The sequence below is a fragment of the Acomys minous genome (genome assembly GCF_964271855.1).
Source record: "Acomys minous genome assembly, chromosome: 11".
Taxonomy (NCBI): Eukaryota; Metazoa; Chordata; class Mammalia; order Rodentia; family Muridae; genus Acomys; species Acomys minous.
Genome location: NC_140492.1, coordinates 68,839,872 through 68,862,077, shown reverse-complemented (window position 1 = coordinate 68,862,077; position 22,206 = coordinate 68,839,872). Strand labels below are relative to the sequence as shown.

At 47.8% G+C, this 22,206-nt stretch overlaps 1 protein-coding gene across 3 annotated transcripts in view; it reads right to left on the bottom strand.

The window, feature by feature from the left end:
• Positions 1-22,206, bottom strand: part of DGKG (diacylglycerol kinase gamma) — a 195,765-nt gene that overhangs the window by 14,567 nt on the left and 158,992 nt on the right. For all 3 annotated transcript variants that reach the window (XM_084802209.1, XM_084802210.1, XM_084802211.1), the window contains 2 exons: positions 21,385-21,562; positions 2,131-2,251 (listed from right to left, as the gene is read on the bottom strand). In XM_084802209.1, the coding sequence (XP_084658335.1) occupies positions 2,131-2,251; positions 21,385-21,562 (299 nt within the window). The remainder of the gene's footprint in view (positions 1-2,130; positions 2,252-21,384; positions 21,563-22,206) is intronic.

Below are 22,206 nucleotides of genomic sequence, written 5' to 3'. Positions count from 1 at the left end.
GCAGTCCCCATCGAATGAGTGATTGCGACCGGCACTCCAGACTGGATGAGTGATGGCCACACATCCAAGAGGCAACACCGCTACGCTAGAGAGGTTATCACCATATGCACTCAACTACAAAAGGCAGGCTACTCTAGGTTTGTATACACTGTGGCTGTGGCGGGAAAGTGACAGCCAGGAACAGAGGTGAGAAGAAAATGTTGCTCTCTTGCAGGAGAGAAGTTTCTTTGGCAAATGGGCTTTGTAGAACTCTATTTAGTCCTGAGGAGGACAGTCCTTCTAGTGGCCTCAAGGGCATGTGAACAGTCACCAACCACTTGACAGGAAGCCCCTACCTGAGCTTGGTAGCTTCCCTATTTTTGAAATGACAAAACGGGAGGGGAGGCAACGCTATTCTGATATACTGATATTCTGGTGTACTCTGAGTATATTTCATAAGAAAAGCACGGAATCTAATAATAATAACAACAACAAAATATCAGCAGAAAGGAGGCCTTTGTGTGCTTATGGGTAGAGAAGCATCTGAGGAGAGGCTAGCAGGATGAGGCTTTTAGCTCGCCCACCCCTCTGACTCCATCTGGAAATTGATCTGCTGGCTGCTGGAAAAGGCCTCCGTCATACCTAACTTTTGAGATTCCTTGGCAGCCAACACCGTTCTCTGTCCTCTATAAAAGCTATGGCTGTGATACTCTGTGGGCAAACTGGCCCCATCAGTTTTAGGACTCCTAGACCAAGGCTGCAGAGGTTGATCCGGAAGACAAGGGTCCCTATCACAGCAATGGCCCTGAGGAAAAAGGGGGCTATGCGGAAAAAGGGAACAGAAGAGACAGGTGTTACAGATATAGGGAACGATGAGAGGACTGAGCAACAGACGCTCAGAGAACCTCAGGAGGGGTCTGGCTGAGGGATGATGGAAAGACCAAAACCAGACTCCTCAACTCTGTTCTCACTGACACTTGCTCAGGGTTTCTGGGAGAAAGGTTCTTTAGTCAAACGCCTCTGGGAAACCCTTTAACCCAGTAGGCTCTCTAGGAGACTCCCCAAGGCAAACCAACAGATACGATCTAGAACAAGAGAGAGAAAAAGGAAAGGGACGAAGACATGGACATCTGAAGCAGCTAGGTTAAGAAGCTGATGGGAAAAAATTTAACCAATGGGAACTAAAGTTGGACAACCCCTTACCAGACCTCATACTGTCTAGAACTGCAGTAGCAGCCTAGGTCCCAAAACCCCGTTGCCTTCTTGATCAGTACAACAAATTTGTTGATGGTAACAGTTTAACACATAAAGGCATGCGGGGGTCTATCATCCCGTGTATGTAGGAGAAGCTGTGACCCCTGACATATATTTAATATTTTAAAATTGTAAAGAGAAAAAGACAAAGAACTGGGGCTCTGGTGCCCTCAACTTTATGGTATGCATTGCTTATGTCCCAGGTCATTTTCAGAGCATAGGTGATGATGCAGCCTCCAGTTGACGAGAGCATTGATTGCACCATATCCTGTTTACAAAAATCGCCGTAGCCTAACTCCTCCACCTGAGGCTCATAGCAAGGAAGGGGATAGAATAATTGTAAGAGCCAGAGGAACAGGGAGTTTGCTGGGAAGATCCTATCTCTTGGAAACGACAGAAGGGCTTGCCCCTATGAAATCTCACCAATATGGCTGCCTGCTCAAGACTCGAACAAAGACCACACCAATGGACATGCAAATGTGGATGGGGTGGGGGGGGGATGGGGGAAGCTCAGGGGCCATCAAGCCTACACTAAGAACTGTAGGCCACTAAGGAATGCTGCGAGCAGGAGAAACAGTCTTCCCCAGGGAAGAGCACAACCACTGGTTAGCCAACACCAAATGGTCATGCCTTAAGTCACATACATACAAATACCCATATGGGCTGAGCAGATATTTGGGGAAAAAATACATATCTAACAGCAATGTACTAACTAATATAGTCAAGGAATATAGTTAAAGAATATTGTCTTCTTTATAAATACTGCCAAGCTTCTCTCCTCAACTTTTCAACCTTAGCCTGAAATCCAAAGATAGCTTTCTAGTTATTTTATTACCTGCCTGAATGTTCAAGGATGTGGGGAATCCCCAGAAGAGGCTGGGTACCAAGGGGACTTACCTGATGGTAACAGAGGAGCACTGGGCCAGCCTCCTACCCGCACTCTTCAGGCCAGTATAGATCTGTCCCATCTCCATGGCTCCCTCTAGACCCACCACTTCAAGGAGCTGGTCGCTGAGGTCTGCAAGAGTGAACAGCAAAGAGCATGCGTCCTCTCCTCTCCCACTCAAGATAGTCTGAGCAGAAGTTCTGGTCCCTTGACGGCCACCCCATGTCTTCCTGCACCCTTTTGTTTTCCACCCAAGAGGTTTTTCATATACTGAAGAAATAAAGAAATGGATGGACCTTTCTGTGAATGGATGCCAGGCTATACTTTTTTAAGCTTTGATTTAGAAGCTTAATATGTATCCAATGAACAGGCTCCTGTCAAGAAGCCTCTTCAGATACAGCATATCACAAACGACAAACCACCTCTTTCTGAAACACAGCAACCGAGCAGCTAGAGACATATTGGTTTGGGACTAGAATAAGAAGGAATCTTTTTACTTCCTCACTCATTTACTTATTGATTTATTTTTGGTGTTTTGAGACAGGGTTTCTCTGTATAGACTTAGCTGTCCCAGACTCACTTTGTAGACCAGGTTGGCCTCGAACTCACAGAGATCCGCCTGCCTCTGCCTCCTGAGTGGTGGGATTATAGGCGTGTGCCACCACGCCTGGCAAGAAGGAGTCTTGAAGAGTCTATAATTTATTCTTCTTAATGTCAGGGCAACATGTTAGCACTGCTAGTGATGAGTGATGGCTAATGACCTCGAATTTGGTCTGTGCTTAGCTGCTGGTGAACCACCTTCTGTGGATACCCTCAGGGAGATCATGGACCCCTATCAAGACCCCCCCATGCCTAAGCTGAGCAAAGGAGAAGTGTATTTCCCCTACGTCAGATCACCGTGGCTCACAGTGAAAAAGGAGGTAGAGGAACACGAATCCCAGGCTCCGCACCACAGGATCAATTGCCTACAACGGTGGTAGTGGCGTCCGATTTCCCAGCCTGGGAGGTGTGATCCATTTTTGCTTGGGTTTTTGCCTCCATTCTCCACTGTGAGAGCGGTGGCAGGGGTAATGTCGGAAGCTAGGTCCAACAGTCACTCTAGAATGCAACTGCTGGGTTGGGCGTGGTGGCACACCTCGTTAATCCCAGCACTTGGGAGGCAGAAGCAGGCGGATCGCTGTGAGTTCGAGGCCAGCCTGGTCTATCAAGAGAGTCCAGGACAGCCAGAGCTACACAGAGAAAACCTGTCTCAATAAACCAATTTTAAAAAAATGCAGATTCAGAGTCTAAAGAAGAGTCTAGTCCCTTTGCTAGGGGAACAAGAGTAGGATTTCTGAGGGCGAGGCTGGCTACTACTATTCCACCGACAGCCACCAGAGAGAAAACTGTCTCAAGGCTTTTTGCTTGTTCATCAAATGACTTCTGTCCTCTAAAGATGCTGTTTTAGACTAGTGGGGAAATAGCTATTCTTTTGTTTAGAAGATGGCTGTTCCCAAAACACTCCATGGATAAATGTATATCTAATGAAGACAGTCAACCAAGTACTGGACTGACAGTGAGCATGCCAACACCAAAGCCTGATCTGAGGGTGTTAGCTGCCAAGAGATACCCAAGCGGAATCTTCCGGGAAAAGCACATAGCTTTCCCCTCTCCACCCATCCACACTCCCCTCTCCTCCATTTCACCTTTCTTCACATCCCTGAAAAGATACTGTCTCCTTAAGCTCTCCATCTCATTTGGACTTGGGACAAGAAGCCATAAAAGGGTAAGGTTTGTTTAGGACAGTGCTTCAGGCTCTCCGAAGGAGTTTAGAGCTAATCAGCAATGAATGTCTAACTCTCCAGTCACTTAATTAGCTCCCTCACCATAGAGGGTTGAATAATCATGGCGGAGTCTTAGCTTACTATGCTGGTCTAATAGTGTCTATGAAAACAGCTTAGGCTGGAGGAGGGGCGGGAGGCCGGGTGGGAGGAAGCAAGAGGAGAGGGTGCAGAAAATGAGGAAGGAGAGAAATGCAATAGAGCACTTCTGGGGGTGAGAAGGGCAGGGAGCTGTGTTGTGATAGGAGAGACGAGAAGAAAGGGAAGGCAAAGGCTTTTTTAGAAGTTGTTCGGCAGAAACAGACACCTTAGAAAATGTTGCGCTTTGTAGCAGGCTTCGGGTATCTGACAGAGCTCGATGGCTCAGTGTTTTCCCTCCTTGAAACATGCCCTGGTAACAAAATGTTCTAAGGAGCAGAGGACTTAATAGACTCAAGTGCTTGCAGCTTTACAATGTCTTGGTCTTTTAACAAATTTTCCCGTTGAATGGCTTTAGAGTTGTTATCACTTCCCACACATTACCTTGCAGCTATCACTTACTTCCCACACATTACCTTGCTTCCTGGCTCTGGAAGAGCGGTAATGAAGGCTGATCTCACCAGAGCGAGTGGGCAGGTGGGGGAGGGGCCGGCACAGATGTGGGGACTGAGGGGGCACACGTGGGGGAAGGGGCTGGGGGCTTTATTAGGCTGGTGTCATCTCACTTTTGAATATGCATTCTCCGGCATAACAGAGGTGGCTGTTGTCTGTCCCCCCTAGCCCTAGCCCCCAACTGCAGGACGTAGCTGCTGTTTGCCCTCTATTGCTTAATTATCTTCCTTTCAACTTTCTAGAATGCCTACTGAGAAAGTCTTAAAGAAATCTAGTTTACAGTCTTTCCTAAAGTAACTAAACATCAAGACCATCCTTTTGTGTGGTAACTATAAATAGCTCATGGTTTCAGTTTTCTTTGTGTCACACTTTAAAAAAAAAGTTCTGTCGTCACCTAACTTCTCTTTCCTTCCTCTACGACAGACATACTTACGTATGCATTAAGTCTGGAGGAGAACAGAATGCAAGTCAGTGTCTAGGCACAAACAACATGAATGTTTAGATTCTGTGTTTAGGACACAGATATCCAGGATGGGGACAGCTTGGTATACCAGGTGTCTGTTTTACCTTGGGTACCAATGATTCAGAGTGAGTTTGGCGATCGTGTCGCGCTCAAGTTGTCTCTATACTTTTCCACTCATTAATGTCTCCGATAGAATGTCTGTCTGTGCACTTGAGCTAAGCAGGATTCATCCACCCAGTCACAGAACTGCTAAGGAGCTGGCGACAGGCACCGTGTTAGGTGTTCTACTGCTGGAGGAGTCTTGTCTAAGAAGGAGAAGCGGACATGGGTCAAGAAAACGCTCGCACTGAGCTGGGAGATCAGGGATGTGTGGGGAGCTAGCACTGGGTGGGTAAGGTGCAGAGAGTGGGTACCGAGCACACTCAAGGACTGCTGAACGCCAAGCTGGTTTTCTGGGTTGGGAGGAGAAAGACAAGAGAATATGCTGGGGAGAGACGTGGTCAGTATGGCGCTGAGAGGCCCAGGACAGAGGGAAAAGCTAACTCAGCAATAAACCCACTTAGACATTTCAAGTAACTATAGTATATAGGTTTTTTTCCCCCCTCTAAAGAGAACTATTATTCAGAGACTTGTCTAAAACCAGGAATACGTTTGTGTAGGGTGTCAGCCAGGCCTTCCAGCACTGCTCTTCCTATTGCTTGGTGAAAAAGGCTTTGTGCGCAGTGTACACCCTGAACACCTAACATTTGTATTCTGGGAAAGGAGGAAGACTTGGTGTAGGGAGCTGAAGAGGCAAAGATGTGGAAGCGAGGGGCAGGACAGCAAGGACAACACTGGTTCCATCCAACCTGTTCAGCCTCAGGCATTCAGTTCTATAAACACCATTTGACCATGTCACCCCCAGATCTACAGTCTTTATTGGCATCAAGCGACAAACCACGGGCTTGGTAAAAGAAGGTACGGTATGTGTTCCTCCACACGCAAGATGTTACAACAAGGGAAGAAAATAATTTGCCTTCTGTAAAATAAGTCTGAAGGCTTCACATTGTGTCTTCTGTTAATTTTGGGGGACTGTGTGAGAAATCATGGGCAGAACCCCACTTCATGAAAACACAGGCATTGAAGCATCATTTATACAAAGATAACCCCACTGCCACACTTCCTTCTGCACGAGAACAGGTAAACAATCAATATGGTATCCACATGATGGAAACTTTTGCTGCCATTAAAATATTTACAAGCCCGTTATGGTAGCTCACACTCATAATCCCAGCACCCAGGAGTCTGGAGGAGGAAGACTGTGGTAAGCTCAAGGCCAGCCTGGACTAAAAGTGGGTTCCAGGCCAGCCTGGGCTACTATGTGAGACCTTGTTTTAAAATCACAACACACATATTTAATAATTGTAAATATGTTTATGCAATAACTAATTATGATATCAACAGATGAGCTTACTTAAGTAGCATGCTCTGAACTAGATTAAGACGATGCATATAAGAAAACGACAAACTAGTAAAATCTTAACAATGGTGAGACCTGGAAAACTAAACTAATGCTAATTTCTCTTCCTTCTTTATGCTTCCCCCCCCCAAGTGTTCCTTTAAATATTTGTGTCATAACCAAAAAGTAATATTTCAAAAGAACTGTTAGCTGCTAGTCATGGCAACAAAGACCAAACATTAGTTCCAGAAGGTTCTCTGGAGTTCTCTGTCTTTAGTTAGATTTACAGGGCCCTCAAGGTCTTCACTCCACACAGACACAATCAACACGTCCACTGTGAGCAGACTGCAACCGCGGTGACTATAGCACTAAGTCTGGGTTGAATGGGGGAAAGACACGAAGGGACGGCAGGAAAAGGAGACAAACGGGAGGCTTGGCAAGTTCTAGCAGAGGTGTCGTGAGACACTGGAGTACCATGTGGTCAAGGTGCTATGAGCAGAGCTGGTCAGAGGCAGACTATCTGTGGCCTAGGGAATGGGCGGCGGAGGTGGACAACAGTGATAAACATCAAAAGGGAGTGTGGCTATGTCTGTGGTTCCCAAACTTTGCTGTGTGTTAGCCTTACCCGAGGAGCTTTTCAAAGCGCTGGTGTCCAGATTGTGGCCCCATCCGTTAAATTAAAATGCATTACCATGCGAATTGGGCATCACATTTATTCTGGAACAGTCCCCGGTGATTCCAAAGTGCACCACAGTCTGCCCTCCATTGACCAGTGGTTCCCGGAGCGTGATCTTGAACTGGCTGCCTCTTTCTTACTTGGGAACTTGTTAGAGATGCAAATCCTTGGGCCTCACCTCAGATCTGCCAGAATCAGGCATCCTGGGGGTTGAGTCGAGCAGACTGTGTTCTAACAAGCCCTCTGGAAGGTTCCAAGACACATTCAAGTTTGAGAAGTTGAGCCTGAGGTAATAAAAGTGCCCACAGGAGCTCAGGTGAAGAGAAGCGTGTTACTTCCTGACGGCTTTGATCTAGAGCTTTCTCAGATGAAAATTAGGGGTGGTAACGCTCACCCAGAAGTGTGTGAAAGTGCCTGGCTGAGAGTGGGCGCTTCAAATGTGACTGCCTCACTTTCCCTTTTCTTCCCCTAACTCCTACGCATTTACCTGCCTGGCTTCTTACAGCTGCTCATAGAGTCCTGTCACCACCTCAAAATAACACATCAAACTGTGCTTCTTCTCTTGGTCTTGTACCTCCATGCAGAGTCAGTGCTCTGGACAAAGAGGGCATCCTACTCCCTGTCTTTTGAGCCTTTACTCCCTCCCCAGACTCTACTCTGCTTCCTCCCTTTTATCTCTATGGTATTTTGCTTTTATTTACTTAATCCTAGTAATATTCAGGAAGAGGGACCAGAACTCAACAATGACAGGTAAAAAGCTGGCAGAACCCTGGTATACAAGGGGAAACAACTTCAGACTTCCCAGTAGCTCTGGAAGCCAAGGGACCATACCCACATCTAAAATCAAGGTGTCAGCAAGGCTGGCTTTCCCTGAGGCCTTTCCTTGCTTACAGACAACTGCTGGCCTGACCACATAGATAGCCTTCTGTGCACATACATCCCTCCCTGCTGCCTCCCTGGCTCCAAAATTTATAGCATATAAGGACAGCAATAAGGTTAGATCATGGAACCGAGCGTGGTGGTGCATGCCTTTAATCCCAGCACTTGGGAGGCAGAGGCAGGCGGATCTCTGTGAGTTCGAGGCCAGCTTGGTCTACAAAATGAGTCCAGTATAGCCAAGGTTACACAGAGAGACCCTGTCTCAAAACAACAAGAATAAGAATAAGAAAAATAGATCATGGCTCATCTTAACATCCTCATGTTTACTTTATCACATCCTTAAAAGCTCTGTTTCTGGAATGTAAATGCATGCATGTTTGAAGCTCCTCAGAAAATAAAAAGACCAGAACTACCATATGACCCATCCGTAGCACTTACAGGAGTATATATACCCAAAGGATGCTAAGTCAGCATCCCACAGAGATACTGGCATGCCATGGCCTGAGTGGTTCTATTCACTATAGCTAAGAAATGAAACCAGCCTAGATGTCTATCAACTGATGAACGGATGAAAAAAAAAAGTGCTCCCAACAGGCAATGCAATATTATTTAGCTTTAGGCATAAATGAAATCATGCCATTTGCAGGAAAATGGATGAAACTGGAGAGCGTTTTGTGAAGGCACACAGGCCAGATGTAGGAAGACAAATACGCATGCTTCTTGTACACAAGGACAGGTGTATGTTTTTGTGTGTATCTGTGTGTTCACACACGGGTCATGAAAGTAGAAAGAAGAGGAAGAGTTCTCTTTTTGTTTGTTTGTTGGTTTGTTTGAGACAGGGTTTCTCTGTGTAGCCTTGGCTGTTCTGGACAAGCTTTGTAGACCAGCCTAGCCTCGAACTCACAGTGCTCCGCCTGCCTCTGCCTCCCGAGTGCTGGGATTAAAGTTGTGTATGAGAGGAAGAGATCTTAAGGAAGGGAAGAGGGAAGGGAAAGAGAGTAATGACTACACATGACCATTTAGGGACCAGCACGCAAGAAGGAGCAGGGAGACAGGAGAGATAGAAAATCAAACCTATTAATTTATATACCAAATTTACAAAAAAGAGCCTGTATCAAATTTAATTGCCTTCATGGGTAGCATAGTTTAGGGCTTCAACTTAGGCATCTAGAAGATGATCAGTCCAGCGTGAGGGAAGGGTAGTAATAAAATGAGCCTTGATGTGCTTGAGTGAACATGAAGGTATTCTGCCAACAGCAATGCTCCTAGTCACGGTTCTCCAGAGAGGCCAATGGGGCTGTAGATATATGGGACCTTCTTACCTCTGCAAAAAGAAAAGGCATAGGCTAGCTCTGCTTGGCAGCGGGATTAGGTCAGAGGAAGCCAGCCGTCAGGCCTTTCTAAAGACTCGACCACCAAGTGTTGCCTTGGCCTCCTCACTTGCTTCCCTATCTCCATGGAGATGGTCTGTATGCACTGACCTAAGCCCCAACTGGAGTGTGTAAAATTGTGGCAAAGCTCCTGGCAGGGGCTGGGGCTCAACCTGGAAAAAGCCACAGAGATCTGTCCTGGTCTTCTGCAAGCGACACTGCTGTGCACAGAAACGCTCACAGCCCTACACAGCAAAGCAAGAGTGCCACATGCTTGGGTTTGAGTCCTGTCACTAAGTCGTTCACTTCTCCTTGGTGACTGTGAGTACACCCTCCGGAAGGTAGATGTGACATCCTCCTGGCAGGGCAGTGGAGTGCTCTGTATGCACCCCATCTCATTGGAAGGAAGCCCTCAGGAAGTAGTTGCTGTCACTGTGATTTTATCCTTAGAAAGGATTTGCTCAGCTCTTGGGAAGAGATGTGTTCCCATGTCTGTTTTCTTTATGCTAAAAAGGAACTAAAACAGACCCTCAGGTATCCTAATGGTAACTGAAGTGTCTGTGTATATGTGTGTGTCTCACACACATGCGCGCGCGCGCGAGAGAGAGAGACAGACAGACAGAAGGGGGGGGAGCAAGCGAGTAAGCGCGTGCGCAAACAAACACGCAATCTACCTTGCTCTCTCGTTTCTGGGGCTCTACGATCATAAAGACACGGACTTGGCATTTGTTCCTGCTGCCCTTCTTTTGTGCCATGTGATTGTCACATTGGTTCTTAGATTTTCTGCTCTCACACTTGTCAAGCTTCATCAACGCACAAAGTGTCCTGAAGGAAACAAGTCACTTTTGACCCTGGCTGAGGCAAGAAAGGGGTAGGAAAGACAAGCTAGGCTCTGAGAAGAAGAAGAAGAAGAAGAAGAAGAAGAAGAAGAAGGAGAAGGAGAAGGAGAAGGAGAAGGAGAAGGAGAAGGAGAAGGAGAAGGAGAAGGAGAAGAAGAAGAAGAAACTAGCAAGCTGTCGGGAGGGAAGGTGCTAGCCTGACAGGTGGGAGACGGAATGCCGTTCTGTTTGGGCTCTATCTAGTAGCATGACCTTATGCAAAACATGTCTGGAATCAGGGCCTCAGTTTCCCTCAGTTAGGATGATGCACCCCATCCTTAAGCATGTTTGAGCTCTCCTGCCAAGTTTCTTGACTGGTGAAAAAGCAGATAGGCCTGGGCTTTGGCCTGTCCACACTATGCAGAAGACAGATCATCTAGTGTGAGCATTCGTGAGGCAAAAGAAATCATAGAAACAGAGATGCATGTGGCTGCTTCTGGGTCCTGCAGGCTTGCCTGTGTGAGGAGCAGGGTGAGAAAATGGCTCCCTTTATTCTGTGGCTGTATCTTTGGGGCTTAGGCAAGGCTTTGACAGAAGTGCTGCACAGGGGAAGGTGGGCTTCTAAACCTCAGTGCAGAGGGCTGGGTGTAGCAGAAGAGGAATTTGGGTATCAGCAGAAGTGTGGGAGAGCAGGGGAGGGGGGTTTTCTCAGGATGAAAGAAAGTTTTGGAAAAACCTGCAGAGGTCTGACATCACCAAGCGGCAAAGGTGAGGCCATGCGGGAAGAAGCTGTCCTTCCATCTTGGATACCCCAGCTTCCTGAGCTGTGCTCTGTGGCCTGGTGTCACAGCTGAAGAAAACGGACCAAGGCAGGAGCGCTATAGGGAGCTAAAATGAGATGACGAATGGGAAATATTTTTAGCATATGGTTCTAAATATAACTAGATGCTTAACAAATGTTGGGTGAGTTGACCTGGACACGGGAAGAAATCTGAGCTGGCAGCGTGCTGGGAAAAGTACAGGTCTCTGCTGACAGTGTCCATTTTGCCAATGGAGGCCTCTGCCGGGGAAGAGGCTAGGATGGGGAGGAGGCAGGCAGGCGAAGGCTGAGCTTGTGCATGGAAACAGCAGGGAGATGCGGTAGTCTGTGGGGAGGACCTACCTGTGCGGTAGCATCCCTTGTCGCCTGCTCATTGCTACTCTGCAGCCACATGCAAACCCACACTCTGCCTTAGCTCACGGTCTCTTTCTCTCATTCTCTGGCCCTTCAAATCCCTGCCAGCATCGAGGACCAGCACACATATGTTCTATCTTGTTCGTTCACCCATTCGTTCGATCATCGGCTATTTACTGAGCACCTGCCAGGTGCATGAGATGGTGCTGAGTCAGCACTGGGTCAGCCTCTGCAGGAGAACCTTTCTCTTTCCTGTGTCCCACTGTCTGAGGTCCCCACTGACTCTGTTACTCCATGGTGCCTTGCTGTTATGCTAGTACTGACGCCAGTTGCTAGGTACCTCTTGACCCATCCTGTGGCGAAACACCATGCTGGTGGCATTGTGGTTTGAGAGCTGGACCACACTGTCTTTATTTATTTATTTATTTATTTGCAGCCTCTGCAGTAACCGGACTATATGACGTACTTGAAGGCAAGCGTGAGTCCAGCTTGATTATTCATTATTGACCCGACTTCAGCCCAGTTTTTTTTTTTCATCTCACCTGGTTTCAGCTTCCTTAGACATAAAATTTAATAGTGGAATACATAGTCTTCTTATCTCCTAAATAGGTATTCACTTGATGACAGGACAACATTGTTTGTTAGTTGATTAAGAATCAACACTGAAGGCTGACAGTGCATGACAGTCCTAGCATTTAGAGGACCCTGGGCTACCTGATGAGACTACGAAAACAAACAGACTAACAAAAACAAAACAAGAAGAAGGTCTAATACTGGCATGGATTAAATATCTGTGTCTGCCCCTAGCCCCAACTCGTATGTCGGAGTTTCAACTCTTAATTTGAAAGCAGGCACTCAGCCTCTAGAAGTTATGAGAAATACATTTCTGCTGTTTAATCCACTCAGCCTATGGTCTTCTATTCCAGCTGCCCCAACTGACTACGACATACACACTCCTTGCACAAAATAGAAACTGGCCAAGAATCCTCAACAACAGTGCCTGGGCACGTGGCCAGCAGAGTGCTTTGCTGTGGGGGTGGATCTCAGGAAGTGCCCAGTACTGACTGACTGGCTTAAAAGCTGCTGCAGAGCACAGAGACGGGTTTTGGAAACCAAAACAGTGCAAACAATAGAATAACAGCAGTTGAAACAAAACAACAAGGTGTTTAGTCCTGTCCGAGAGCCTGGACTAGCTCTTCCTTGCGCGTGCTCAAAGTGAAGTTTGCCTAGCTTAGCTTTCCGCTGCAGACCTCCGGAGGAGGCGGGGCTTAAGATGGCGCTGACATCGTGAGAGAGCAGGTTTCCCTCTGCAGATGGTGAGCAGCGGCCTCCCAGGCCCGTTTCCATCTCACCAACCCCTGCTAGGTCTCAGGAGGTGGGGGTGGGGAGGAGGAGGCGAGCCAGCTGGAGTCCTGTCTGCTCCAAAGTCATCCAAGAAAGGACCGACTGGTTGCTTCCTTTTGAGTTCAAGTCAATTTGATTAGATCAGTGGTCAGCCCAAAGCGGCGGGGACGAGCCAGGGTGGGTTATTTGGTATTGTGTTCAAAGAATTTCACGTTAGGAATGCCAGAACGTGGACTCTTGTTCCAGGGCCACCATCTGACCTGGGACAGGTTGCTTAAGTCTTCTCCACACCTCACTTTTCCAGTATATGAAACGTCATCAAGACGTTCATGGGGGAGAGGGGCAGTAACCGACAACCAGCAGAGACCCTCTCATACATCACTGGGGAGGCTGCGGGAACGCGGATTCTGTTCCAGCATGTGTGTGTGGGCACTGAGAGTCTGCACTGCACTCAAGTGATGCCCATCTTCTTGGGTCATGGACCACTTGAGTTTCTAGAGCACAAACGAGCTGGGCATGACACGAGGGCCGAACACAGCCTGCTATGTGTTCTTGTTGATAAAGTTTTATTGGAACACAGACCGCCACGCTCGTTTAATTATTCTCTAGGGCTGCTTTCAGGCTAAGTGGACCGAGTTGGGAAGTCACATTGGAGATTCTGGTCTACAAAGTCCTACTTACATGCCTTATTATAGAAAAAAAAATATTTTCTGCCCCCCTAGGAGACAGAGGAGGAGAGGAGAGTTTTCTCTGTGGGCTAAAAGACCTACATTTCAATCCAGGTTTGACCATGGGCAAGCTACTTCACCTTGCTGCTTCCCCCCCCCCCCACCCCCCCATCTAGAGGACAAAGTGATCATTAAAATCTGAAGAGACCTATGATCCCAGAGTTCCAATACTGCATAGGAAAGTCCATTTCTTCTGTAGCAGGCATCTAAGAGCCATGTTGTTGCAGCCTTCATCTGGAAGCTACAAAAACAAAACAAAACAAAAAAACCCAAACCAAACCAAACCAAAACAAAAACCCACCCGGCCTTACCTGTAGACTCCAGAAAGGCAACTCCTGCTAGTCACTGTGAGTTTCCACAGACCACACTTCCTGCCTCACAGAGTCAGCTGAGAATAGAGAGGGGCTTAGGGGGAATGGGAAGATCAGAGGAGGGCTTTCCCAAGCTGCCACACCAGCAGTCACTGGTGGAGAAGCCCTGGGACCTTGCCTGCCAGCACCATTCACAGAAATTCCTTTTTCCTAATAGACCCACTTCAAGGCAGTCCCCCCCCACCCCCCCCCACCCCCCCCCCGGAGCTCCTAGCCTGGAGAGGGAGCTGCCCAGTAAAGAAGAAATCACAGGAGAGCTCTACCAGGTAGCTCTGAGGGGGAGGAACACAGGACTCGGGGTATCTGGTTAGGACAACAGGTGAGCCCCTAACCAGGCAGGAAACGTGTGTTTGTGGGGAGGCAGTGGGCTTTGGGAGAGAAGAAAGAGATGGGTAGAAGGGGAAGATAATGACTAGTTCGGGGCTTGTTGATGCCAGCGTGGGCCGCTGAAAGACTGACTGGCAGAGCTGTGATTTCCTGTGCACAGCAAAGTAAAGTCTTTATGTAGGCCTGCAAACGTTTAACAAGATGACACATGTTGCCATGGTAATTTTCCAGCACCGGGGAGAGTCTCAGTGTACACACCTAGAATTCCCGAGGCTCTTCAGAGTTCACAGGCCTCTTTACGTGCCAACTCATAGGAGGGAGATTTTACACTGGTTAGTTTTTGTGAACTAGATACAAACCAGAGTTACCTGGGAAGAGAGGGCCTCAGCTAAAGAATTTTCCTCCATCTGACCGGCCTGTTGGCCTGCCTGCTGGACATTTTCTTGATTAGTGATTGATGTGGAAGGCACCCCAGGCAGGTGGTCCTCGGTTTTACAATAAAGCAAGCTGGACAAGATACAGGGAACAAGCCAGCAAGCAGCTTTCTTCCATGGGTTTGCTTTGGTTCCTGCCTCTAGGTTCCTGCCTTGGCTTCAGTTGATGATGGACTGTGACTTGTCAGTCAAATAAACTCTTTCCTCTAAGTTAGTTAGTTTTTATCACAGAAACAGAAAGCAATATGTTTTTGTTTATCGTACAATTTTTAGGAAAAGCCTTGGCCAGCTCTGAACCTATCAGGCCCTACTCTCTTAGTGACTTTATATAAAACTGGAAAAAAGCCACAAGAAACTATGAGCCTATGATCACCATTATTTCTGAGTCTCAACTGAGCTCTGGTTTCCTACTTGGGGGTACGGACCTTTAAGATGGCTGGATGGTATCTGTGTCATGGCTTTAGAATTCAGGGTACATTTCATACAATCAGTGAGAACCCAGAAAAGCACCATGCACAGGTGAGCAGAGTAGTGGAGTCAAGTGGGAAGAGGGGCCTTGGGATCATGCATGGCAGGGGTGGGGTGGGGGTGTTGCACTTCTCTTTCCTAGAGCAAGCCCCTGAATCTGGGAGAGCAGGGATAATGGGTGGGCGGGGCTTGGAGAGTGCTTATGTCAACGGGCTTGAGACCCAGGTTAACAAGGCCACATGTTACACTGGATATATGCGACTCTGGCATGGCTCAGACCTGGGAGCCATGGGCTCTTCCTGGCACAGTTCTTATGTCTCTTTCTGGGGTTATCTTATTGAAGTCATGCTGGGCTGGTCTCGTGCCTGAGGAAGTCATTACTTCCCATCATGCTCCAGTGCCTGCTGCATGGTAGGTACATTTGTAGGTATGCTGGGTGATCTGACAAAAAGTCCATCTGTAATGCTGGTAGAACAACTCCTAGTAAACTCTCTACCAGAAATGTCTGAGCCTTGTTGGCAGAGTGGCAGAAATTATTATCTGATGAGAGTCTGGAGAGATTTTGGTTTAGAACTTTCTAGAACATTCTATTTGTGGTTCAAGTGAGACTGATAGAGAAACCACATGTAGGGGTAATATACCCCCAGTGCACTATTGGCTCCAACCAGAGGACTGGACTGAGGGTTGGAGAAAGTGCATAGGAAGTCTCTCGTTTATATCTTGGGGTGGTGCCAGAGAGGATGGCAGAACTCCAAGGACTCTGCTTTCCAACCTCACTCACTCACTCACCCAGATTTCTGCTTCACTTGCCTACCAGACCCTGTCCTGCCCCCTGCTCCTATGGACGGCAGGCTGCTCAGGTGTCCTCCTGTGCCCTCCAGCAACAGGCAGACACAATTGGAGCACAGTCCCAACAGTAACCCAAGAAACACTGACTGACAGAGCCATGGTGGTGTAAAGGAAATCTATGCCAAAGTTCTGGAGGAGAAATCAAGAGAAGGGGTCTAAATTGGCCTTTTCAGGTCATTTAACACCAAGCGGTGATTGTGACGACTGTTCAACCAGACCCCTATGGAGTTCTAGGTGCTGCTCTGTGCCCTACAGTCCCGAGGGAGAGAGCCCGTCACTGTTCTGTTTGGTCAAGTGCTGAAATGGAGGCTTGGAGAGGGTTGCTAAGGTCACAAGGGGGGTGGTGACATCACGTGGAGGGTGGTGATGAGACTTGAGTTTTGTTTTTTTGGTTTTTGTTGTTGTTGTTTTGAATTCTCCTTCAGTGTTGCACCCGCCCACTCCACACACACACTCTCAGTTGCAAGTCCTCTGAGCTGCACTTGAATGACTTCTGTACAGACAGACAGCACGTCTCACTTGTCAAACAAATGGTTTGTTTTGTTTGTTTTTCCCCTGAGGCAGGGTTCTCTGTATCAGCCTTGGCTGTCTTGGACTCCCTTTGTAGACCCATAGAGATCTGCCTGCCTCTGCCTCCCCAAGTGCTGGCATTAAAGGTGTGCGACACCATACCTGGCCTCAAATGAACGTTTAATTGTTTTCACATTCACATCTATTCAGGCACCCAGTGCCTGATCCAGTCCTTCTGCAGAGTCTGTTCTGCACTGTGCTGACTGAAGGCAACATTCCTTCCTCTCTCTTGTCACAGAAAGTTTCTATCGAACACTCTAGGCCCTTCTGGGTAGTAGGCTGTGAAAAGGACACACGGGTTGTCAGAACATGGTCCAAGCATGGGGCTTGTGTGAGAATTCTGAGTGCCTGTGAGAAAACTCCAAGAAAACAAGAAGCTCGTGACCTCAGATTCTTCAAAAAAAAAAAAACACAGAAGTGTTCCTGGAATGTGTTTTCCTGCTCTTCCCAGGTGTAGCAGACACAAGTTTACTTCAGCTGTTGTGATTCATGTGACGCTATGGGAAAACGTGCCTTTTTTGTTTGTTTGTTTGTTTTGTTTTTGACACATGCAGCTTGTCCCTGTGGTTGTGTACAGCTTGAACTTTACTTGGGTGACCTTTCTTAACCCTCAGGGTTTAAACTGTCCGAGGCTCTGAATAAAGTTGACTGCTGCATGAGCCTTTAGTGGGCTGGCTTCTTCTTCTTCTTCTTTTTTTTTTTTAGGCCTCACTCTCCCAGGCTCACGTCACCCACTAGAGAAGCAAACCAAAGGTGGGCGGAGCAAAGGTAGAAGAGACAATGATGGCATGGAGCCATGACTCAGGGCAAAGCTGTGTCCAGGGCACTCAGAGCCAGGCTCCCTGTTGGGGGCGCTAGAGAGGAGAGTCATTAATGTGGAGGAGCAGTGTTAACAAGTAGACTGGATGGTCTCACTGGACTACTTACTCCTACATGCCGCCCGGGTTGCTCAGGCCTGGCTCATACGACATGCGCAGAAGTCTCTTCGGCACACTCTCTCGATGGACGCTATGCTCTGGTGGCTGATTTGCAATCACGGACACAAGTCTGGCTTCTAGTGCTCCCTCTGGCCATACACTGATTAATTCCTTCCCCTGCCCCAACTACAAAGTAGGGATAGTTGGCTAGGGATAGGATCTTCTTGCGGGTTGTTGGCTAGTATTATATTCATTTACATAGAATTACTTGCAAGCTACAATGTAATGTAAAAATGAAAGATTAGTTCTTACTGTTCTTGTTAACAAATACTGTAGATATGTGAGGGCCACATGCTTCTCATTTATCTAATGCTTTTCATATTCCTCCTCCTCCTCCTCCTTTCTTCCACAAGGCTTTTCTCTGTGTAGCCTTGGCTGTCCTAGACTCGCTTTGTAGACCAGGCTAGCCGCAAACTCACAGAGATCCAACACCCCCCAAGTGCTGGGATTATAGGTGTGCACCACCGCGCCCTGCTTTCTTATTATTTCAAAGTGTGTGTCTGTGTGTGAGTGAGGGCAGGAGCCTGCTGAGGCCAGAGCTGTCAGGTCTCCTGGGACTGGAGTGACAGGCGGTTACAAGCCACCTGCTCTGAGCGCTGGGAATCGAATCAGGGTCCTCTGAAAGAACATCGTTATGTGCTCTTAATTGCTGACCCGTGATCCAGCCTCTTAGTTTTTAGTTTTTGATATATGGGAACAAATAGTAAGGGTCTTCTATGCTCTGCCCTGACTTCTCCCTTTTCCCCAGTCTCAAAGAAAGGCCAAAGAGTCACACACCTCAACAAATGAAGAGCGGACAGAGAACACCCTGCCGCCCCCCCCCCCCCCCCCCGCTCCTGCCCTGTGTAGCTCTCCATTGCCCAGAAATCCCAGGACAAAATACACAGAAGAAAAACGATAAACATACGACTCCGCTCAAGGAGGCTACATAGACCCAATTACGACTCTCATTTTTTGGAGCTGTTAGAAATCTCGAAATAGGATTTCCACATTGCTTGTTTTACAGGTAAAGAAAAATGGCGAGCCAAGAAGGAGAGAGGACATAGTGAGAGGCAGAGGCGGAGCTGGAGCGCAGGCGCGAAATGAATGTGTCTTTTTAGCTTTTCCCCCTGCCAACTCAACTTTTCTGGGAGGAAGGCTACCTCAGGAGAAGGAGTAAGAGTTGAGATCCGTGCATAGCCCAGAAGCCAGGGCCCCTTCCTGGCTTCTGCTTTGATCCCTTCACACTCCAGTTGAAGAACAGGAAGTACTTCATCTTTTGCTCCGAAAGTGCATTTGGGGGACAGGAAAGGGGGAGGGGGTTGGAGATGGCTAAGAGCAACCAACAGTTCACTCGTGCTTAAAGAACACAAAGATGTAAGATCAGGCATTTAAGGAAAAGATGCAAGCTGACATTGATTCCCTAAGGCAGAATATGATCTCAGGAGGAATATGAGTTTCCTCAAGCCTCAGAGTGGATATGGAAAAGGGTTCTTCTCTGCCAGTTTCTTCTCTGTCAGATAGAACTGGATGCCAGGGAGGTGAGAGTGGGGTTGAGTGGGCGCAGGGTGGGGAGGGGTGTCAGGAACTTATAACAACCTCCAATATTTACCTCACTCCGCTAGCACCCACAACTTCCCCTGCTAAGGAAGGAAAGAGGAATGCATTATTCAGTTTAATAATTCATACAAATTGAAAAGTTTACTGTGTGAAAGAAATAAAGGGGCCTTCCGAGGACAAAAGAGAAGTATTCCTGAGGCCTCTTTAAAAGGACAGTGGTGTGGAAATGATGACTTTGACTATCTTTCTCTAGAATACAGATGATCTATGTGGAATAAACAAATAACCACTCCCAGCCGGGCATGGTGGCGGCGCGGGCCTTTAATCCCAGCACTTGGGAGGCAGAGGCAGGCAGATCGCTGTGAGTTCGAGGCCAGCCTGGTCTACAAAGTGAGTCTAGGACAGCCAAGGCTACACAGAGAAATCCTGTCTCAAAAAAAAAAACCCCACAAAAAACGTCCAGCAATCTTTTTTTTTTTTTCCACAAAGCAAGTTTGGTTTAGGAAACAATCTTCTTGTTCAGTCCTATTTACCCAGCTAAAAGCTGGTTTTAGCACAAAGAAAACTGAGGTGCCAAGAAGCATGTTGGTACCAACACCTGTGCTAGAATCCAGTCCTCTCCTGCAGGCAGAGTGCCCACGGCGATGCCCTCCCCCACCTTCTCACACCTCTACTCTCCAGGCAACTGAGAAGCCATGAAGGCCAAGCCATCAGAACCAGCAGCCAGGAGCTTTGACTGAGTTCTTGGGTTGGGATGAAGGTCGTTCAAAGGCATCTCAGAAAGATGTCTCCTGTATCCTCGTGCACAACAAACAGAGCGCCTTGGAGACATATGACCCTCTGTTCTGGGAAGAACTAGTTGATATGTGCAAGCAGCCTGCATGAGTGGCCGAAGCGGAGGGCGTGAAGGGGAGAGTTCCATGCAGAAGAAGAGGTCTGGGAGCTGGCTGAAGCCTAGACCCCATGAGGCTCCAGATCACACAAAAAGCTTTGGGCTTTTTACTTGTAGTCAGTACTAGATTTGGTCCTTGTCATCATCATCTGACATCTTCTCAGAGCTCTTTATATGGTTGTGAGAACAGACTCTTCTGGAGGGTTGGTTATTCTAGGCACGTAGCCTAGGCTAGCCTCCTGCTCCTGCCTCTTGGGTGCCAGCGCATTACAGGCACACACACTACACACTTGGCGAGTGCACATTATATACAGCACAGGCAGAAGAGGAAGTCCAGAGAGAAGACGTTTTGGTAAGTAATTCAGAAGAAAAGAGATAGAGGCTTAGATAAAGGTGGTCAGAAGCGATTGAATTCTGAATGTTTTTGAGAAGCAGTTAAGTGGGACTGGAGAGATGGCTCATCGGTTAAGAACACTGGCTGCCCTTCCGAAAGGACCCAGATTGAATTCCCAGCAACCCCACAGCAGCTTACAACTGCCTATAACTCCAGTTCCGAAGGATCTGGAACTGGCCTCTATAGGCTTTTGAATACAAATGGTGCACAGACCCATAAGCAGGAAAACACCCATATACATGAAAATAATAATAATAATAATAATAATAATAATAATAATAACAACAACAATGATAACAACAACAACAATGATAATAACAACAACAACAATAAATTTACATTAAAAAGTAGTTACCTAATGGGTTTTCTTATGGACCAAATGTAAGAAGACACAAAAAGGAACTGGGGCTGACTAGTGTTTGGGCTTGAGTTCTGGGAAGGCTGGAGAAGCTTGGGGGGAAGGACAGCAAGAGTTCAGCCTTAGACATGCTGAGATGGCATGGTCTGTTGCTTACACTGAGGACACGTGGCACTGACTGCTGGATGCATGAGCCTGGGGTATGGGATGAGGAAGGGAGGGCAGGTTTGGTCCTATCACAGGCTTACAACTTGAGAAGGCCCAAAGAGGGGTACAGATAGAATAGAGAAGGGCTGAGGATTCCTGTGTAGGAACTCTCAAGGGGCCAGAGAGTAAAGAAATGTGGGGTGACCAAGGAAACTGGGAGCAAGTAGAGTTCTAGAAGCCATGGGGACAAAGGGTTTCTGGAGGGAGAGAGTGATGGGTGGGGTCTGATGTTGCTCTGGGAGGTGAGAGCAGGTTGAGGTTGAGAACTATTGGATGTAGATGTTGGAAGACACTGGTACCCATGAGTAGGAGCAAGACTTGGACACCTAAGCCCAGGAAGTCTTGGCTTGATGACAGACAGGCTGTTATTTAGGCTCCCTTTATTCTGAGTCTTGCATTCTCAATTAGATTGTAAACTCTGTAACACCAGGGATGATGAGTCAGCCTGTTCCCAGAGCACCAGGTCCTTGGCAGCTGTGGGGCCTTATCAAGCCGGCTGTAGGCTCCGTGTGGCTTGCCAGCTCACTTTTGTCACTGGGGCAGTGGCTACAGTAATTAGCCTCCTCGTGTTTGCTTACCTTGGACACAGCATTTCAGCTCCTTCGGGTCTGTGACGCTCTTCCCGCTTTCCCGGATCACAGCACGGCTCTTCTTGGTCTCTCCCCAGAGGTTGGTGCCTCCGTACATGCTGGGAATGTTAAGAACGGCGATGCCTTCCAGGAAGATGTTGCTCAGGTCCACCTCAACTCCGTCACACTGCAAGGCAGAGAGAAAACAGATGACAGTGCGGCTTCTTTTTTGTTTGAGACAGGGTTTCTCTGTGTAGCCTTGGCTGTCCTGGACTCGCTTTGTAGACCAGGGTGGCCTTGAACTCCCAACGATCCACCTGCCTCTGCCTCCTTGAGTGCTGGGATTAAAGGCATGCACCACCACACTCAGCTCATGGTAGGGCTTCTTAAAGGGTGTGGCAGGGCCTCAGCCACCTCACCACTGTCAGTCGGAAACTGTCTGGCACCCTCTTACACTGAAGGCTTTGACCACTGTACTGAGGTGGAGCCATCCAGTCCTGGTCGGCTCTAAGAAAGACAGTGCAAGACTTCCAAAGGGCTAGAAACACTTATGCAATGTAGACCAAGGCAGTTGCCAAACTGTCCCCCAGTCCATCCTCATAGACTCAGTTTGGACCCTCCCTAGTCACTGTGAAGATCTGTACTGTTCCTGGGTCCAGAAATCATATTAGGTTGATTCTCAACAAATGGCAGACAATTGTCATCTTATTCCTTCCTCTAGTTTATCCTCCCCTCTACCTGGTGAGAAGTGTAAGACTTCAGGTTTGGGAGGCCTTCCAATTTGCCTGTCTCCCAAAGCTGCTGTTGAGTGTCTCTCTGGCACATGTGTGT